The sequence below is a fragment of the Megalops cyprinoides genome, chromosome 4 (genome assembly GCF_013368585.1).
Source record: "Megalops cyprinoides isolate fMegCyp1 chromosome 4, fMegCyp1.pri, whole genome shotgun sequence".
Taxonomy (NCBI): domain Eukaryota; kingdom Metazoa; phylum Chordata; class Actinopteri; order Elopiformes; family Megalopidae; genus Megalops; species Megalops cyprinoides.
This window is the reverse complement of record NC_050586.1, coordinates 6,137,501-6,156,532: the sequence shown is the minus strand read 5'-3', so window position 1 is coordinate 6,156,532 and position 19,032 is coordinate 6,137,501. Positions and strand designations below refer to the sequence as shown.

General features: G+C 44.4%; 1 protein-coding gene across 1 annotated transcript in view; it reads right to left on the bottom strand.

Moving 5' to 3' along the window:
- Positions 1 to 15,568: 15,568 nt before the first annotated feature.
- Positions 15,569 to 19,032, bottom strand: part of LOC118776742 (multiple epidermal growth factor-like domains protein 9) — a 103,045-nt gene continuing 99,581 nt past the window's right edge. The window contains exons 5-6 of the mRNA XM_036527272.1: positions 17,512 to 17,781; positions 15,569 to 16,120 (exon numbers count right to left, since the gene is read on the bottom strand). Of these exons, the coding sequence (XP_036383165.1) occupies positions 15,633 to 16,120; positions 17,512 to 17,781 (758 nt within the window). The 3' untranslated portion in view covers positions 15,569 to 15,632. The remainder of the gene's footprint in view (positions 16,121 to 17,511; positions 17,782 to 19,032) is intronic.

Genomic DNA, 19,032 nt, shown 5'->3' with positions numbered 1-19,032 from the left:
CAAAACCTCCAGTTGTTTCCTTCTCAAAGAAAAGAACATGACAGCAGTTTAAATTCAACTGAATGACAGTCCAGATTCAAGGAAAAGCTGCGAAGAAGGCCAACGTTTTTTCCCTCATTTAATTATTGGTGTTTGAATGAATGCATTGCTGAAAAGGATTGTCTGATTTGGTCACAGTCATCATAAGATGTTATCTCAGGTTTTCCCTGCCTGGCTGTGGGTGTCGCCTCTATAGCAGACACACTACTTCTACTTGTTATTAAAAAAAAAAAAAAGAAGAGGAAAAAAAGCACTTTAAAGGTCTACTGCTGAAATGTCACATTTTGGCAAGGAGGAAATGCAGCAACTTTCCTGTCTTTTTGCCAATAATGTGACTCACTCACTGCCTCTGCTGTGTTCCCTTTCCTGTCAGCAAGGCATTTCCAAGCATGGTAGAATGGTGACATTACATGAGCCTCCATCATCTCTTTCAGAATATCAGGTGGCTGCCCATGTGCACAACAGATGTTTGGCACGTAGACCCTTCTGTTTTTACGGAAACTGTAAAACGTAACAGCATCCTACTTATGTATGAATGTTGAGAAAGCTCTTCTGCGTTTGCTTTTTTTCGGAATTCGGATTAATCCGAGAAGATCGGTGACTCAGATGAATCCGCTATAAGGCTATGGTCAGACACAAAGGATGTTTATGCACGTGTGTATGTACTGCTTTTGGGTAAAGACACTGACAGAGTTATTCCCAAAAACAGGCCTCTAGTGAGACATCACAGGGTGATGGAGGTGAACGAAAACAGCAGTCAACAGCTGTGGCCTAGTTTCTGTTACAACTTTTTCATTTCAAGAATAATAACTATTCTGTAGAATTATGAAATCATTTCACTGCTAATTTTGCTAATATAATTTCCTAAGGAAATTATCTACTGCATATACTCCCTGAATGTGCGTCTAATGTTTTCCTCTCAAGGTCAATTCTATTTTATAATTGGTTAATTCTGCTGGCAACAAATAAGGCACCGGAGAAGTGTTTTCAGTGTTTTCAGCTAATTGTTTTCTCATTTGACTACATCAGTTTTACCTACCTTTACATTAAATTATTGTCATTTAGCTGACGCTCTTATCCAGAGTGGCTTCCAGTTTACAGTTTTTACATGTTATCTACTACCAATTATGAGTTAAGTACATTTCCTAAGAGTACAGCTGTAGTGCCCCTGTGGGGAATCAAACCAGAAACCTTTCAGTTACGAGCCCTGCTCCTTACCAACCTGCTACACTACCTTTATTCCACCTGATTTGGGGTCTGATTTGATTCGGGGACTTGATTACAATAATAGTAGCATTATAGTATAGTGTATAGTATAGTATAGTAATGTTACTATAGTAACATTGCTGTTTCATTTGGTATTAGTTAGATGCATTGCCTGAGGATTTTTATACAAAGGGGAACTTCCTTCATCTACACCACAATAACAGGAACTGCTCTGATAAGGTTTTTTGGCAGCGGCCTGTGGATTATAAACTGGAGGCCATTGGATATAATGGTGTCACGATTACTCTGAAAGGTTAAATGTTCAATGTTTACTCACTAGGTTTCCAGAGCTCCACAATGAGCCACCAGAACCCCAGGTTTGAACCTCGTAACTGAGAATACACACGGTTTAATGTAAAGTGTATTATCATACCTACGTTCTGTTGTGGCACAGTATGTCTGTATACAGTATGTCACAGCAGACATCCTTTATCCTTTAGACATCCTCATTTATTTTGCTGCATTCCATTCAATTGCAATTTCCTTGAACATATTACAGAAGAATGAGAGTTGACACAGCCTGAATGGAGGTTGGGAGAGTATGTTACATCACTGGTTTATGCACGGACAGAATTGCACACTGTAATATTATGTAAAATTCAATACTGTTTGGTAGAGTGCTCTGCACTGGAAAACTGGGTGTCTCTACCCCTCTAGATGTCTGATTGTTATTGCCTGCGGTCCCTAACTAGGAGTAAATTCCTACCATTGCCACCAAGTCCCACTGCTAATTCAGTGGTCAAGGTATTTAAATTATTTTGGAGTCACTGACAGGAGAGTTGGAATAATAACAATAAAAACTACAGCAACCATATTCCAGCTCTAACCTAAGGTCTAATACTGTTGAAAACCACACCTTATTATATTTTTTAAATTTTACGCTATTCATCCTTCCGCAACCGTTTTTGGAATTGCCTATTGAACATCGGACTTGTCTCAACTCAATAACTACTGCATTCATGAATCATATCCTGCACTTCAAAATGTATACCGCACACTGCAACTTGCATACATCCCAATGCAATTTTTTTTTTTTTTTTTTTTGCACTACAAATCCCATCATGCAGTGGGTACTCATTGGAGGACAGGTGTCTCTCCACTGACCTCACCCAAGCAATTTGTAGCCATTGATGTCTCTCAGGGCTCCTGGCGGTGGAAACCCTGGCTTGGTGTTCAGCGGTTGTCTCATCTTCAGTGAAATAAATATGTATGCATAATTTCTTTTATTTTCTTTTTAAAATTAGAGTCCGGTGCTCTTGAGCCCATAACAGCAAACACCCACTAGTGAGATGTAAGTCAGATTTCCTGTGGATCACATGAGTTTTCTAAAATCATGAAGTCACGGTAAGGTTCTACACACTATATGAGATGATACTCATTCTGTCATACTGATTATGGCTTCTGTCAGGTAGTTGGGTCCATCTCTGCTGCACTCTTCTGAATCTTTGGCCCCAGCTCTTGGACATATATTTACAGCCAGCTACCAAAATGGACCCACCGGTAAATTCTGTCTTGGTAGAAATTTCTATGCACTTTCCTTTGTGGATAGGTTTTATTCTAAAAAATAAGATTACAAGAGAAAACCCAATTTACAGAATGTATGTATTCATCATCTCATTTATTTATTTTCTTCAAATTTTCTTTGACAAACTGAATCAAGACTATAGAACAAAAGCCTGTGACTGATGACAATCCTGGGGTGCAATCGTCTCTATTTATAGACCTTACATCAGCACACAGGAAGTTGGGGTCATCACAGCGATGGTGATTAGATACTCTGTTTATTGTGAAGGAGGCTACCATGGCAGTTGGACCTAATCTACACAATAAAACTGCTTCTTGTAAATTCACTCCCTCCATTTCAAGTGCTGAGTCCTCAATGAGGCTTATGTCAGCAGAATCCAAAAACCACAACAGAGACACACTAATTAATTAATCAGCCACATCAATGTCATTACTCAGTTCCCACTCTCAACCAAAATGATATACTTTCACATCAACACCTGGGTATAATAACGGAACTACATTTTATTGAAACCGAAACTAAGCAGTTTTGTGACTGATATTCACAGTATACATATCGAAATGCAAGAACTTACCAGGGATGTTCAGTGAATAAACTCTAAATTGAGAATGGTAATCTTAGTATAGATGCTATTCTTCTGGGAAGGATAAGCATCTATACAGTTTGCTGTGGTGCATGCTACCTTTTCAGTTTTCAAATGTAGGACCACATCTGGGGACATTTGATGCTCACTTGGTTTTCTGCACTTGAATTTTGGAACACTACTTAAACGGCTGTAGAAAACATCCCTCTCTATTCATTCTAGGTAGTATGGAAGCAGGCCCGGGGCTATGGCGGTGCTTAGGGGTGCGTTGCACCCCCAGATGGACCTCAGTGCATCCCCAGTTGTCTCTTTATATCCCCATGTCTGTATAGTAATAATTACTTAGTGTAATGAATTAGTTTAATTAATTTTTTTTAAAGATATGACTTTTTGTGCCCCCTGTGGATTGCAGTTGCACCCTTCTGTATTTTCTCCTGTTGCCAGGCCTATATAGAAGAACGCATTTTAGAACAAGGCCATGGCTTGCTACCCAGACTCAAGCCAAAAATTCATCATGATGGATCTGAGAAAGGCAAGACAACCCTGGACAGTTTAATAATAAAGACCTCTGTGCGGGACAGAGATGTAAGAGCTCTGAAGAGCAAATCTGACTTTCATCTGTTACGAGTCTAAACTAAAAATAAAACCCACAAATATGCCACTTTGTTCACAACTCATGCACTAGTCTGCATGCTTCCTGTATAAATGACCACAGTAAGCAATTTATTATGCAGTGCGCAATCCAAAATGCAAACAACCAATGTCTGTAGGGTACAGTTGTGCTGCCTCTTGCTTTCACTATTTATAACAAGGGTCTGCAACCTGTTGCTCTGTGTCGCCCTGCGATTCTGAAGCGATCTATCGCACTTAAAAAATTGCATTTTTTCACACCCTCTAAATCTGCTCGCACTTGAAGCGCTGAATTCACAGAACAACAGTAATGGAAAAACAACTGAGGTTGGCTACATGCAGTATATATCTCTCATTTATGCAAGCCGCCCATCGTTTCTGTCCTAAATGTCCGAGTCAATCGGTGGCATCGAGTTCTGTGATTTTGTAAGTATCTGTAAACAACAAAATGTTGGAGAGTTATTGGCAGTACTGGGGAAAAAATGTGCCTGTATTATAATGTTTATTGGTTTACCGCTAAAGTAAATACTACAACATGACTGATATTTTATTTTTATTTTAGAAAATGTGTCGGCCAACATACTGCATAGAGTTCTGCCCATTTAACAGGAGAGCTGACACATTTATCTGTATCTTAGTGAGGAAAAGGGGGACTGGATCGTTTAAAATTCATGTCACTAATATCTACTAGGTAAGGGGGAAGTCTTAGATCATGTTTTGTGGAGACCAAGAGGGTTAAAGGATCAGTGTTTCCAATGATTCCTATACAAAATACCTGTGCTCATCAAACTCCCTAGCAGTCCCTAGTTGTACCTTCCCATGATGCTCTGGGGTACCCGTGCCACTAATCCTCATTAAGAAGGTCTGTATCCATCTACAGATGAACAATTTTCATAAAACCTGATAAAACTAGTTTAGCAGAATACTAACAGTGAAACGTGACAAAAAAGGACATACGGTAGCAAATGCTGGGTGCAGTAGTAATGAGCAAACCTTAACTAAACACTTAGCTATCATGTTAGGCATCCTGATAATGTTGTATGACTATCTATTATCTGTTATGGTTCTAAACTTTGTGACTAATATGGGTGGGTCTGGAAGTTAAAGTGCAGGTAGCAAATAATCTTTCATGTCAAGTAAAATATATGCTAGCTAGCCAGCCGGCAAGCCTCAATGATTAGCTAGCTTGCAGCCACAAAAAAGATGTGTGTCTTAACGAGGTGCAGTCAGAAACAACTGTAACGTTGTGGCCAACATATCTTATTTAGAAAAACATTTCCAGATAGCTCACAAGCAAATGAGCTGCGAAATCACAAACATGGGTAACGTTGGAGGTTATCTCACTTTTACACTACCTGTTACATCCTGATTATAGCATTACCTGGCATGCAATTTGTCTTTTACAACTTCCCAACAGCCCGCCGAGTTGGAGTGCAATGACTGCAAGTAACACATAGGGGGGATATTTTTTAGAATCTGACTTTTTTCTTCAAAGCATAACAGACATGGGCATGGCCATTCTAAAACAGCTCTACCCCCCCCCCCCCCCCCCCCCCCCCCCCATATCAGTGCAAAATCAGGCAAATGATAATTAAATTTTAAATCATCTAACAATCACTTTTGTGTCGTCAAAACAGCCACAATCTCTTTTCAACTAGTTTCTTATTTCCGTTTCTTAAAGGTGAAAAAATAATCTGCTGTGACTCTAAGAACTTTGTGTTACTGGAAAACTCTGAAGAAAAAAAAAAGTCACTTCCTGTCATTTTGGTTGCCGACCCCTCATTTATAACAATGTGATCAAGACACGCGCAACTGCTTTGTGAGTGGTGGGTAAACATTTAATTGACAAGATGTACTTAAATTCTCTGTGATATATGTCTGTCATCCTCAAAGCTGATCTGTTTCCTCTTTGTGAGTGTCCCCAAACCCCAGGGGATAGCATATGCTCGTTTGCAGTAGCTGTAAAAACGGAGGTGAAAACGAAATTGAGAGTGAAATGTAATTACAGAACTTCTGGGTCTCCAGGGATTAGGCAGCTGGCTGTAGTCAGAGGGAGTCTAAAGCCAAGGGAAATGCATCGCTCACATTGGACCTCAGTACTGTTTTGGCTCAAGAGGGTGAAAATGAAATTGAAAGGTTTTGATGGATGTATGAAATCACTGTGCTGCTACTACAGTATACCAGGGAGTGAGGGCAAGAGATACTCAGCTGCAACACAAACATTCTCTTTTGATGCGTTCAAGGACACATTTTGTCTAGATTCCCCGCAGAACGGGGAACCTTTGTGAAAAAAAACAACAGATTTTATTTATTTATTTATTTTTTGAAAAGGCAGCTAATAATTATTTCCGAGCTCATCAGTGGCTATACTGTTTTAAGACCAATGAGATGCTGATGAACCTACTAACAAGAGCGCAGCAAAACAGCCGTGCTCTGATAACTGCGGAAAAAATAATCGTCTAGCCGTTTCATTTTTTTTGAAATGTCTTTTTCCTCTCTACACTGCCCCAATTTGGAATTGCCGACCGCATACATTATGTTATGTTATGTTGTGTTTGTCTGCCTGCAAAAATTTGTTCCACTGCTGTGGGCTGCCAGTTGTCGTTGGCTCATGACATCGCCCAGGGCCGTGCCACACAGTCAAAGCGAGCACCTTGACCACCGAGCTTCATTGGTATGAACTGACAAATGAACAACTTACTTGACATCATTACATGACATTACATTGCATTACGTCATTTAGAACATGCTCTTACCCGGTGCGATGTCCAAACAGGTGCGTCACAATACTAAGAGTAGTTATTGAAAAATACTACAAGAGGTCAGCAAGATAATGAGTTAAGTGCTAAACTAGTGTAGAGTGTTTGGGTAGGAAATGGAGATAGATAGGATAGATAGAGAGGGAGGCAGATTAGAGATAAGACATCAGATTTTTGAATGTATAAAACCACATTGCTATTTTTAAATGTAAAAAAAATACTCAGAACTGCATCAGCAACAGTAGCAGTAACAGCAACAGTAGTGTGTGTACTTTTTCCATAATCACACTGAACTCCTGTTACACAAGACATACAGTGGAGTTCTTAAAGAGAAGTAACCTTGAATTATGTAAGAAAACAGTGGGCCAAGCAGATTAAAACAATGGAAAGGAATATATGGCTGACAGTGACCAGGGTGTCATGGTTTGTGGCATTTCCTCCCTTTCTTAACTGTCAAACATTTACAGAAAGGGGGTCTCATTTTCACGAAAAGCCTGTATTTTGAGGGTGGAATCTGAGAACGCATGCATCATCTCCCTGCAGATGGGCCTTCCCCTCGGTGTCCCACCCTTGCCGTGAACCCCTCGCTTGCTTGTCAGTATCTATTTTGCAGCCCTGCAGATTGCATTCACAGAGCACCTGGGATAGGGGTGGTGTTAGTGGCGGGATGTGTGCGTGACTCAAAAAAAAAAACAAAAAAAAGCGTTTCTCGGAATGGCACGGCACACTCCGTCACTGCCTCTGACAGCAGAACATGAAGGAGCCGTATGTTGCTGCGTTGCGTGAAGACAGGAAGTGTGACTCACCCCTCCCAGGCGTTTCGTCTCCCACTCTGTTACGACCCTTGCACAGACAAACTGCTGAATCCCCCCCCCCCCCCCCCCCCACCCACCCAAAAATGCCAGGTGAGACAGTTGTGTCCAATTTGATACCAAAAGCGTATGTAAGATGCTGCAGGGAGAGAGAGAGAGAGAGAGAGAGAGAGAGAGAGGGAGAGAGAGAGAGAGAGAGAGAGAGAGAGGGAGGGAGAGAGAGAGAAAGAGAGAGAGAGAGAGAGAGAGAGAGAGAGAGAGGGGGAGAGAGAGAGAGAGAGGGAGGGAGAGAGAGAGAGAGAGAGAGAGAGAGAGAGAGAGAGAGAGAGAGAGAGAGAGAGAGAGAGAGAGAGAGAGAGAGAGAGAGAGAGAGAGAGAGAGAGAGAGGCAAGCCAGTCTCAAGCTCAGGCCCTCCCAGTTCAGAATTCTCCTCTGGCTTCCTGTAACCAGCCTCCAGCGTGGTAATGTGTGACAGATTCCTCATGTTGGTTGATATCCGTTTTTTCCATACCATAAAGGCCAGGCAGTTATTTTCATCTATTCCGGCTGAGTCACAACAAACCGCTGCTCAAGAATGCAAGATCTCACAGATCAGAGAGGCTTGTCTCGAAAGGCATCGATGACTGTACCGGTTAATAAAACTCTGGGAGTTTTGGCTGGCTTGTGGACACCTGGTCCACCGTGGCAACTGAAGGCCCTCACAGACAAATGATGTCCAACTTGTTCCCTGTTGTTAAATGTCAAATACTTGAGGAATCTGGGATTACATTTTCCCGGACCACTCCAGTAAAACCTCAGAATTTATTTCAAACTCCAGTTGTGAGTGGGAGCTAGCTGTTTGAGCTATCACATTATAACCCATATAACACATATGTGACCCTGATGTATGGTAGTATACTCGGCTTCCATTGTCTAGTCAGGTTGCACAAGCTATGGTAGGGCTTGAATAGTGTTATGCTTACACACATTGGTTTGGGAGAGTTGTTAGACTGGTCTGACACTGTTGCTCGTTCAGCTTGAATGGATACACTTCTGTTCTTTTGTGCTGAGAGTTGCTCTGGTAGTGTAATATAACCCCCGCAGCACTGAGATTCGTTCCATATTCATGTGAGCTTGTGATTTTGATTTTGGCTGAATGGTAAAGTGTGTGACAGTCTCCTGGAGAGTGAAACAGAAACAAAACACTCTGACCTTTCAATGCGAGGTGAACCGTATCGCTTCTCCCTGCATATTAACCATCAGGCTCTTTTTGCCCAAAGTCTTCCTTCAAATGCAACACATTCCTAAAGACTTTACTTTCATGGAAGAAGACGATACAGCACAATATCTCCCTGTCCTGTGGAACTAGATGCTTAGCTTTTCTCCTTTTTTAAAAAGATTTTTTTTTTTTTTAATCCAGTCTGCAGAAGGAATTGCCTACGTAGAATAGTCACTGATTAGGACTGCCTGCCCTCGCCTTTTTGTAAGTGGGTCCTGTCTAAACCTCGGTGTCTTCAAATGGGACAGTGTGCCAGCTTTGCCACTGTTACCTGGCCTCTTGATCTGCTCCAACTATATGAAGACCACAGACACAGTCATGCACAGGGATATCTGTAGTATTCATGCAGGCGTTGTGCGGTGCCGGTTCCTGCTGTGACAATGAGAGCTGTTGAAGACACGGGTCAGCCTTCTCTCCCTGTACTTTGGCACCCGCATCTCTCCTCTCATCTAGTAAGCTTCATTCCTGGTTGTGGTCCAGGGGTGAAAAGTGGGTGTGGGAACAGGTGTTTCAATGCAGACAGGGAGTGGTGCAACAGCTCTCAAATCAGCTGCATGCGCACTCTGCATTGTCTCCTGTTGGGCCAGAGGGACGGTGTGCTATGGTCACTGTGTCTGTCAGGTTGTAGGTTCAATTCCGTGGTTGGCCACTGTACTGTCAATGAAGGCACTTGAATTGCTGAACTACTACAATGTAAGATAAGTAATATGTAAAAATGCACTCTCTGTAAGCCTCTGAGCGTCATGCAAATAAATAAAAGCAGTAATAAAATCAGTAGACAGACTGAAGTGAGAGGGAAGCTTTTTCTTTTGCAGGTTTCCACATCACGCGAACCCGCTCCGGCAACACGGTTTTCCCCTCCAGCTGCTGGGGCTGCGTGTGTTTTTCAGAAAAGTGTGGGTTCTGAAGAGATGAGCTCTGCTAACGTATGCCCAGCTGGCCTGCAGCAGCACCGGCGCCTGAGCCATGAGAGTCGCGCAGGGAAAGCACCGCCGGCACTACATCATCGTTGCATCCGGTTCAGTCAGAGGAGCAGTGGATGGTCTTTCTCCCGCGCGCAGTTGCTACCTCATATTATGCCTGCTTTTGAGCCCATATCTGTACACACTGCTGTTCCCACCATCACTATCACCACCACCACCACCACCATCCACCACCCCCCCAACCCAAAATTAGAAAAAAAAAAAACAGGAAACACCTGCATGTGCTAATGACAGCAGCCAGCTGACACCTGCATTTTTAGATGGTGTGACACCTGACTTCTTTCAGCTGGTGGCAGCTGTAACCTTTTTTTTTTTTTACGTCGCTGGCTGGGGACTAGTGTCCTACATTTCTGAGCTGGGATTTTTTTGGTTTTGCTTTGTTTTTTGTTTTGACACGTACATTTTTTTGCAGATGGGCGGCTTGAAACAGATGGTGGTGGATGGAAAAAAAATAATAAAATGAAGAGCTTTGGTGATGTCGGCCTCTGACGCTCTGCTCGGTCCCGGGATGACTGGAAAACACCTGCTGGCCGGAACAGTGCAGGGGAGCACAGGGCCCTCCCGTGTCCAAACCTGGCACAGTTCTTATACCTTCTTGGGAGGGAAGAATTTCAAAATTCTGAAAGCTGACATCGCACTATTTTTACCGGCATATTTTAATTTTTATGTCTCATGTGGACCGAATTGTTGACTTTGACAAAATGTGGGAGAAGGATCATAAATGGTCCTAGGGATTTCTGTTGCGTTCTGATTAACAGCACTACTGCACACTGTAGGTCGCGGTTGCTGACTCATTGTGGACATTTCCTATATACTTCTGAAATGCTGGCTTTCGAATGTGTAAAGGGAAAAAAAAGCAACGTCCCTTTACATGGCGTTCGGTCATGCAACTCGCCGCTAGGAATTTAAATTTGAACTTTGTAATGACTTTTGGCATTTTGTGTAGCTGGGTAAGTTATATTTCATACACTATATGGACAAAAGTATTCGGACGCCTGACCATTACACCAACAGGGTCTGTAATGACATTGTATTCAAATACATATACTTTAATATGGAGCTGGTCCCCCTTTTGCAGCTATAACAGCTTCCACTCTTCTCGGAAGGCTTTCCACAAGATTTTGGAGTGTTTCTGTGGGAATTTGTGCCTATTCATTCTGTAGAGCATTTCTGAGGTCAGGCACTGATGTTGGATGAGAAGGCCTGGCTCGCAATCTCCGTTCCAGTTCATCCCAAAGGTGCTCGATGGGGTTGAGGTCAGGGCTCTGTGCGGGCCAGTCAAGTTCTTCCACACCGAACTCATCAAACCATGTTTTTATAGTCCTTGATTTGTGCACTGGGGCACAGTCATGTTGGAATAGAACAGGGCCTTCCCCAAACTGTTGCCACAAAGTTGGAAGCATAGCATTGTCCAGAATGTCTTGGTATGCTGAAGCATTAAGACTGCCCTTCACTGGGGATAAGGGGCCTAGCCCAAACCCTGAAAAACAGGTGTGGCCAAATACTTTTGTCCATATAGTGTACATTAACAGTATAAGCAGATAACTTACCTCACACTTTACATAGTAGAGTATAGGGTTTGGACACAGGGAAAAGGCATGGGCCTGTGTGCTTAACTATGTTGTAGACATTGGGTGAGAAAACGCACCTTACGCAGAGTGCTTAAAGCACTGATGATCACATCTATGTATTGTCTGTGTAGGTTGAAATGAGTGTCAGTTTTTTAGTGACTTCAGTAAGATATTGCTGTGATGTTGTGAATTGCATGGTTTAAATGTGTGACGTCCAGACAGCAATTTACCTATAAACAAGTTGGTATGCTCCAGTCAGGGGTAACCTGTGTGGCAAAGGGTATAAAATCCATTCTCCTTGCAAGGCATGGGGGAAAGAGTTGGGAGGCTGAGACTGAGACCATGGGGGGGTACAAAAAGTCATAAATACTATGTAGACATCGGGATATAAAGAGACAGCTGGAGGTGTACTGAGGTCTGTCTGGGGGTGCAATGCACCCCTAAGCACCCCCTTAGCGCTTGGCATGCCTTTTGACTGTATATGAAGCCGAAAAAAAAAATCTGTGACAAGCCTTTGTACAAGACGACAATGTCAACCCTCAGGGAATACAAAGTCCACGTGATCTGTCTCTCGCTGTTTGCACCGGGCCCTGTGGCTCGGTTATTTGGCTGTGATGCTTGTGGGAGGGTGTGTGTGAGGCCATGAGAGTGAGAAACTACTCAGAGAAAGAAATATGCTTCTTGTGGAACAGGTCTGCAGTCAGAGCTGCCGTGTGGCTCATTCCTTAAATTCTTCCCGGCTATGAAAGCAAAATGCACACAGAGATGCCAGCCTGCAGGAATCAAAATGGCTTTGAGTGTAACGTAACCCACCAGGGCAACAACACACAGCTTTCACGAGGGCTACAAAACCAACTTCTGTTTCTGCACACAGGTGTTTTCAAGTTTTTTTTATTATTAAATACAGTTTATGTAATGTCATTAGCTCATCATATTATTTACACCTCGTTATTCACGGAAAACAACAGGAAGGGTTTTGGTAGCATATCTCTTGTGTGTTAGGTTGTGGTGGGTGGGAGAAGACAGGGGCTGCTGCTGGTTATTTTGCTCACTCTGAGCAACCTTTGTTGTCTCTGTTATGTGGTGTCAAGCAGCCTGTGACTCACAGCCCAACCTCCGCCCCGCCTTGCACCCCCCCCTTCCCCCAGCCACCACCTTTAATAGGGGTCATGACTCGGCGTTCTTACGCCTCATCTCTGTATGCAATGTGTTCTACCTGTACAATACAGAACTCTTATTTACATCCATCTGTACAAAGTCCTACTCTTATTTACAGTCATAAATATGTCAGAGAGCAGGGGGAGGGGAGTTACCTGAGGACCAGGGGTTCCTGACTCTTTTAGCTTAATTCCGTGAGGGGAGCTATTTCATGGGGAAGAGCACCTGCCTGTCTACTGTGATTGGTGGACCAGAATGGCTGTTGACGAAGCCACCACCGGCACCGAGAGCTATGCCACCAGGGGTGCCAGCCTCTATTTAAAAAGCAAAAATAGCCAGACTCTCTGTGGTATCTGGGTATGGAGGTATGTCCTGCAACACCCATAACCTGGTGGATGGTATACCTGCCGTCAGAGCCACGTGACGTCAGAGGGAGAGTCGACGAGCTGTTTTGACCGGCACCCGCTGGTGGTGCCTGCTGAGGTATAGCAGCCTGATATCAGACAGAAAGTCCTCGGCAGGACTTCATGAGTGGCTCAGGGAGAATCACTGCATGCCTCAGTGTAATACAATGACAACACTTGGTGATCAGCTTTAATGCGGGCTCAGAACGAATGACTCACACACCCCCACCCCCCCTTCTGTGATCACACTGTGAAAACAGCCAGGTCAAAAATTAAGTTATTTGCTATGGTGTGTGCATCATATGGTCACTGTTCATGGTAGACTTCTATCACCCTTTAATCAAGGAGAGGCTGTTAGCTGAACTAGCTGCTGCAGGTAGTGCTCAGTCTTACAGGGGTAAGCGTGTACTAAAAATGAGAAATGATACAGTCACCGTGCTCATTCTCAGCCAAAACCACACTTACTCACTCACATATCATATTTCTATCTTTATATCTCTACTCCCCCCTCCCACACACAAACACACACAGAAAGCACGCACGCACACACACATGCACACACACACAGAAGTGCACACACTACTTGCATGCAAGCACATACACGCATACTCTACATGCATGCACGCACACACAGATACACATACTCGTACATACACAAGCACATATCACACACACACAATCATACACATAAACACACACCGCACACATGCATGCACATGCACACGCACACACACGCACACACACACACACACACACACACACACACACACACACACACACACATATGCGTGCGCGCACAAACACTCACACACGCACACACCACATATAAACACAACCACACCTGCAGTCTGAGATCAGTGATTTCCTAAGGAAAGCAGCTCTAATCTGACTGGCTTCATGTTCTGACAGGAACTAAACACGGGCCTTCCGGCTGCACATGAAATGACAGATTCTCCTTCACTTTTGCAAAGATGAGGTTAAGAATGAATAAAACTGTGTTTGTGTGATGCTGTTATCTGTGAATGTCTATCCCAATTTCCTCCCAATTACATGCAAAGTCAAGGCTCAGAAAGAAACTGCAGTAAAAATTATTAAAACTGAGGTTACTGACGTACATGATTCAGAGATTAGCTAGCTTTAAAGAAATGCCACACACTTCCTCCACTATCTCCCTTGAAATTCAACAGAAAATAACACACAATAAGTAAAATTCAGCTTTTTAGTTGGCATTTAGCTGTGTGCTCTAGGTCATAAACAAGCCTTTAACAACATTCACTGAGCCATTCAAGTATGCAACACCTATACTTGAAGGACAAATGTATGTTAAAAAAAAAAAAAAAAAAAAAAACAATAAATAAAAAGTAAAATAAACAAAATAATAATAATAACACCATCAAAATAACTTCCTGGACAAGTTCTTGTCAATTCAAGTCGAACATTAAAACATGTTTTCTCTTTTTAAGCGTATAACCTTTTGAAAGAGGTGAACAGTTCTGCAGTATAAAGACTCTACTTACTCGCTGTGGCTGTGCTGTCAATCACAAAGCTGCAGTTATGTGACCCTCTCCCAGCATGCTCTCTGCCATCTCTTCATCCAGAGTTCCATGGGCTTGTCCCATCACTCTGCAACAACTCCGGTAGCCAAATCTCAAATTCCATTTCACCTCAAAGTGTTACTTAAATGTTAAAAATAACATAAAATGAAGAACGTTCCCAAATACAGCTCTCTTCAGTTCTCTTCATTTTATCCCTCCCTTGCTCTAAATGCCTTTTCCCTCAATGCAGAGTTCACATGAGGGGGTCAACCTACCACTTGATTTACAAGATCAAGATTCATATCACATAAGGAAGACTCTCTCTGTGTCCTTTTCTGTGTGTGTGTGTGTGTGTATATGTGTGTGTGTGTGTGTGTGTGCGCAGAGTCCAGCTGCACATACACCCCCCCAGGCTCTCAGATTCCCAGGAACCATGTCCATCTCGCACCAGCTCCTTTGGGTTCTCCTCAAATACTACTAACACACTTGGGTCCCGAGTTTGTCCAACAGCATCTCAGTTATCCTTTTCCAGACCAGGGAAAAGGTGTCACGTCACATGTCTCAATATTTAATTTTTTGTCACTCTCTCTTAGCTGTGAGTCATATTCCACACATTCCGACATTCAAAGAGTCGCTGTGCCACCCTTGGTGTCATACTTTCAGCCTTTCACTGGTCCAACCATGTGGGTGGGTTGAGCGGGGAAACAGTCATAGTCATGAATAAAAATCCCAGAAATGAAGCAAAGGCTTCCAGTTGAGTCCTTCCCACTTGGCTATGCGGTACACATGCCTTTCTGTGCACGTCTTCACTTCCGATGCCTTGTGTGTTGTATTTCGCACCGATTATCTCAGTTCTTTCCCCAATTTTCCTGATATTGTCTTTTCTCAATAAAGCGCAGAATGTCCTTCAGAGGTTTCCACAAACACAGGAACACAGATAGGGCCTCCTGCTAACCTCGACCTATTCCACAGAAACTTCCCAGGATCCTTTTGGGTTTGTTTAACGCCCCCCTTTCCCACCCCCCCAGCCCCTCCAGCCTGCCTCTGCCTCCACGCTTATGTCCTCAGCTCTCCCTCCAGCAGGGTGCCCGATGGGGCGTGGCCTCGCTCTAAGCCTTATACATGTTCATGGAGGTGGTGAGAGCCAGCTGGCCGTTGGGCGCCGCCTCACTGGCCTCGTCCTCCAGCAGGCCTGAGACGTCGGCGTTGGGGATGCTGTCGTGGTAGCTGCTGAAGCTGATGTTGTCCTCCTTCAGCTCGATGGTCCAGAAGGGGGCGTTGAGCTTGCGGTTCTGGTACTCGCGATAGGTGTAGACCCCCCCCACAAAGCCCATGAGCAGCACCACCACCACGATGATGACGGCCAGGACGATGATGTTGAACTGGGTCCAGGACACCTCGGTGACGGCAGCCGTGGTGTTGTCTGTGGGGCTGCCGAGACTGGTCAGCAGGGCTTGCGTGGTGACCGCCGTTCGCAGGCCGGTGGAGTTGGTCATGGAGGTCATTCTTCCGCTGTCGGGTGTAGAGGTGGTGCGTGTGATTCTGGGGGGTGCTGTCGTCGTCGTCCTGATCTCTGGGCCTGGAAGAGTCTTTACATCTAAAAAAGGATGACAGCGAAAAATTTTATTATTGTGCATTTGAAACATCCTTGTGACACGACCTTGATATAAATTATATTAATGATCAACAACAGCAAGAGCAGACCAATCAAACACCTTCCAGAAATACAGGGATGAACATGAACTGTTGAAAGCTGAAAAAAGCGTTCACTTGCTATTGGATCAGTACTGCAGAGGTGAAGCAGGTCAAACCTAGTTCTGGGGAGTGTGGAATTCAGGGGCGATCCTGCTGGGTGTGAAATTCAGGGATGACCTTGCTGTGTGTGAAATTCAGCGACGACCCTGCTTGGTGTAGAATTAAGGGACGACCCTGCTGGGCGTGGAACTCTGGGACGACCCTGCTGGACGTGGAATTCAGGGACGACCCTGCTGGGTGTGGAATTCTGGGACGACCCTGCTGGGTGTGGAATTCTGGGACGACCCTGCTGGGCGTGGAATTCAGGGACGACCCTGCTGGGTGTGGAATTCTGGGACGACCCTGCTGGACATGAAATTCAGGGACGACCCTGCTGGAATCTGGAATCGTGGCAGTGACTGTACTGCAGCACGCGGGCTCACCCTGCCTCCTGCCTGGCCTGTGTTGAAACCGGAGGTCAGACGATTAACAGAAGCAGGGGAGGCCTGGCTCTGCAGGCCTGAGGGATCAGGGCAGCCATGACTCACTCTGCAAAGTGCAGCGTTTCTGCCCACTGCCTCAGTGTGCCGCAATTCAAAACGTATTATTATTCCACAGATGCAGGGTTACATTACTGCTGCTGCATTTATGGTCTTGCCTTTTTGGCCAGGCCCTTTTCAGCATGAGTCCATCTTCCTTTGTGTCCTGTAACCCAGGTCGTATGTTATCAGAGGACAGGACCTGTCTCTGCTGACGGCGGTCCGTGTCCCGGTCTTCCCAGCTCTCTCGGGTGGATGCTCGGTCTACTCAGGGCATTTCCCTGCTGCTACTCAAGGCCTCAGTCACCAGCTGTTCTTTTTTTATGGGAGGGGTGGGTTTGGTTGGGGGAGTGGGGGTGGGGGGAGTCCTCTGAGACAGTGTGGGAAATTGATGACGTGGGAAATTGAACACTCTCACCGATCCAACCTATCAGGTCCATCCTCTTTTTTTTTCAGCAGCAATACACAACACTGTGGGCACAGAGGCTGAAAAACCAGCACGGCCTGCGGCGATCGTTTCGGAATGATAGAGACCTCATCAAAGTTTATCTGCGAGGTGCTGTCCCTGCGCCTTATCCAGTGCACAGGGTTCTCTAAAAATAATGCCTCAAGTAGCTTACGTCCAGAGAAAAGGAGCTGACGGGGCTCTAAGGCCCAAACGAGAACAAAACCTGGAAATTCCCTTAAGAAGAATGCAGAGAAATCGTCCCCTTACCTGCGGGGGTGCAGCCGTGGGTGAGGGGGTCTCCGGAGAAGCCCGGGGCGCAGAGCTCACAGCGCGGGCCTGCGGTGTTGTTGGCGCAGCTCAGGCAGTGCCCTGTGTCCGGGTTGCACAGCCGAGGGTCAGCAGCAGGGTTGGCGTTGCCGTGGCATTCACAGGGCACGCAGATGCTGTCGGAGTTGTAGAAGCCATCCCTGCACTGGTCACAGTTGGGGCCCTGATACTCCGGCCTGCACTGGTCGCACACAGGGCGTCCCGCCGAATCTACGACGGCAGACACACGTGTGGCTTTGTGAGACAAATTAGACCGTTCTGCGCTAACTCTGCTGTACACCTCTGCCACTAGATGGCGTTATGATGCTGATCTGCAGGAGTGCTGTGGCCAACCTTACTTAAAGTATCAGAATTTATCGGTGTAGATGTTTAAGTGACAATTGTTAAGTAAAGTTAAATAAAAATGCAAAAACGTTACCCAAACATACAAATACTGACCAGTCAAAAGTTTGGCCACACCTACTAATAAAAGGGCTTTTATTTATTTTTATTATTTTCCATATTTTGGAAAAACAGTAAAGACATCAAAACTATGAAATAACATAAATGTAAATATGCAGTGACCAAAAAGTGTTAAACAAATCAAAACATACCTTATATATCTTAAATCAAAACAAATGTTATATTTTAGATTTTTCAAAGTATCCAAAAAATATTTTTTTAAATAAAAAAAAAAATGGAAGAGAAATTCATATATCGGTATGAACTTCACTATATATATTTGTCTAAGAAACCAATTTCAAGCATTTAAGCGTAAGTCTTTAGATCAATATGTGTTTGAATGCATGTTTCTAATCATCTTGAACAGGTGTATCTACACTTTTGACTGGTACTGTATGTTGTCAGGCATACATTGGGGATCTGCAGATCTTATGAATGGATGAGATGACACGGATAACCTGAAACACTCCTCACTCACAGAGCAGCCTCATGCTACCCTGCACTGTAACAGTTTTTCATGTGCTCCACAGAGCCCAGTAACGACATATTCCATCAGAGTATTAATCCACATTGAAACTGTTATTGTCTTCCTTGGTGTTCCCTTCAGATGCCACAGGTGAAGCTCAGAGGGGTCACAGGTTGGCCACCGCTTGCTGTACTGCGAGGCAATGCTAGAGTCGGTGGCTGATGCTAGGCTGGTATAATGTTCAGGGGACAGAGGGAAGCGCTATTACTTTACATTACGTTACATTCATTTAGCTGTCGGTCTCATCCAGAGCAACTTCCAGCACAAGTGTTACAATGAGCAACAGTTGGTCTCAGAGGTCCAAGCTGTTGAGCAACAGTGTCAGACCAGGCCAGCAGCACTCCCAGACCAGTGAGCGTGAGCACAACACCACTCGAGCACTGTCGCAATTTAACTTACATGCTCGCACGCGCTACCATATATATCACACAGTCACTTGATCACAGCATCCATAGCACATCGCGCTACTGCAAGTATGAATGGAATATTGATGC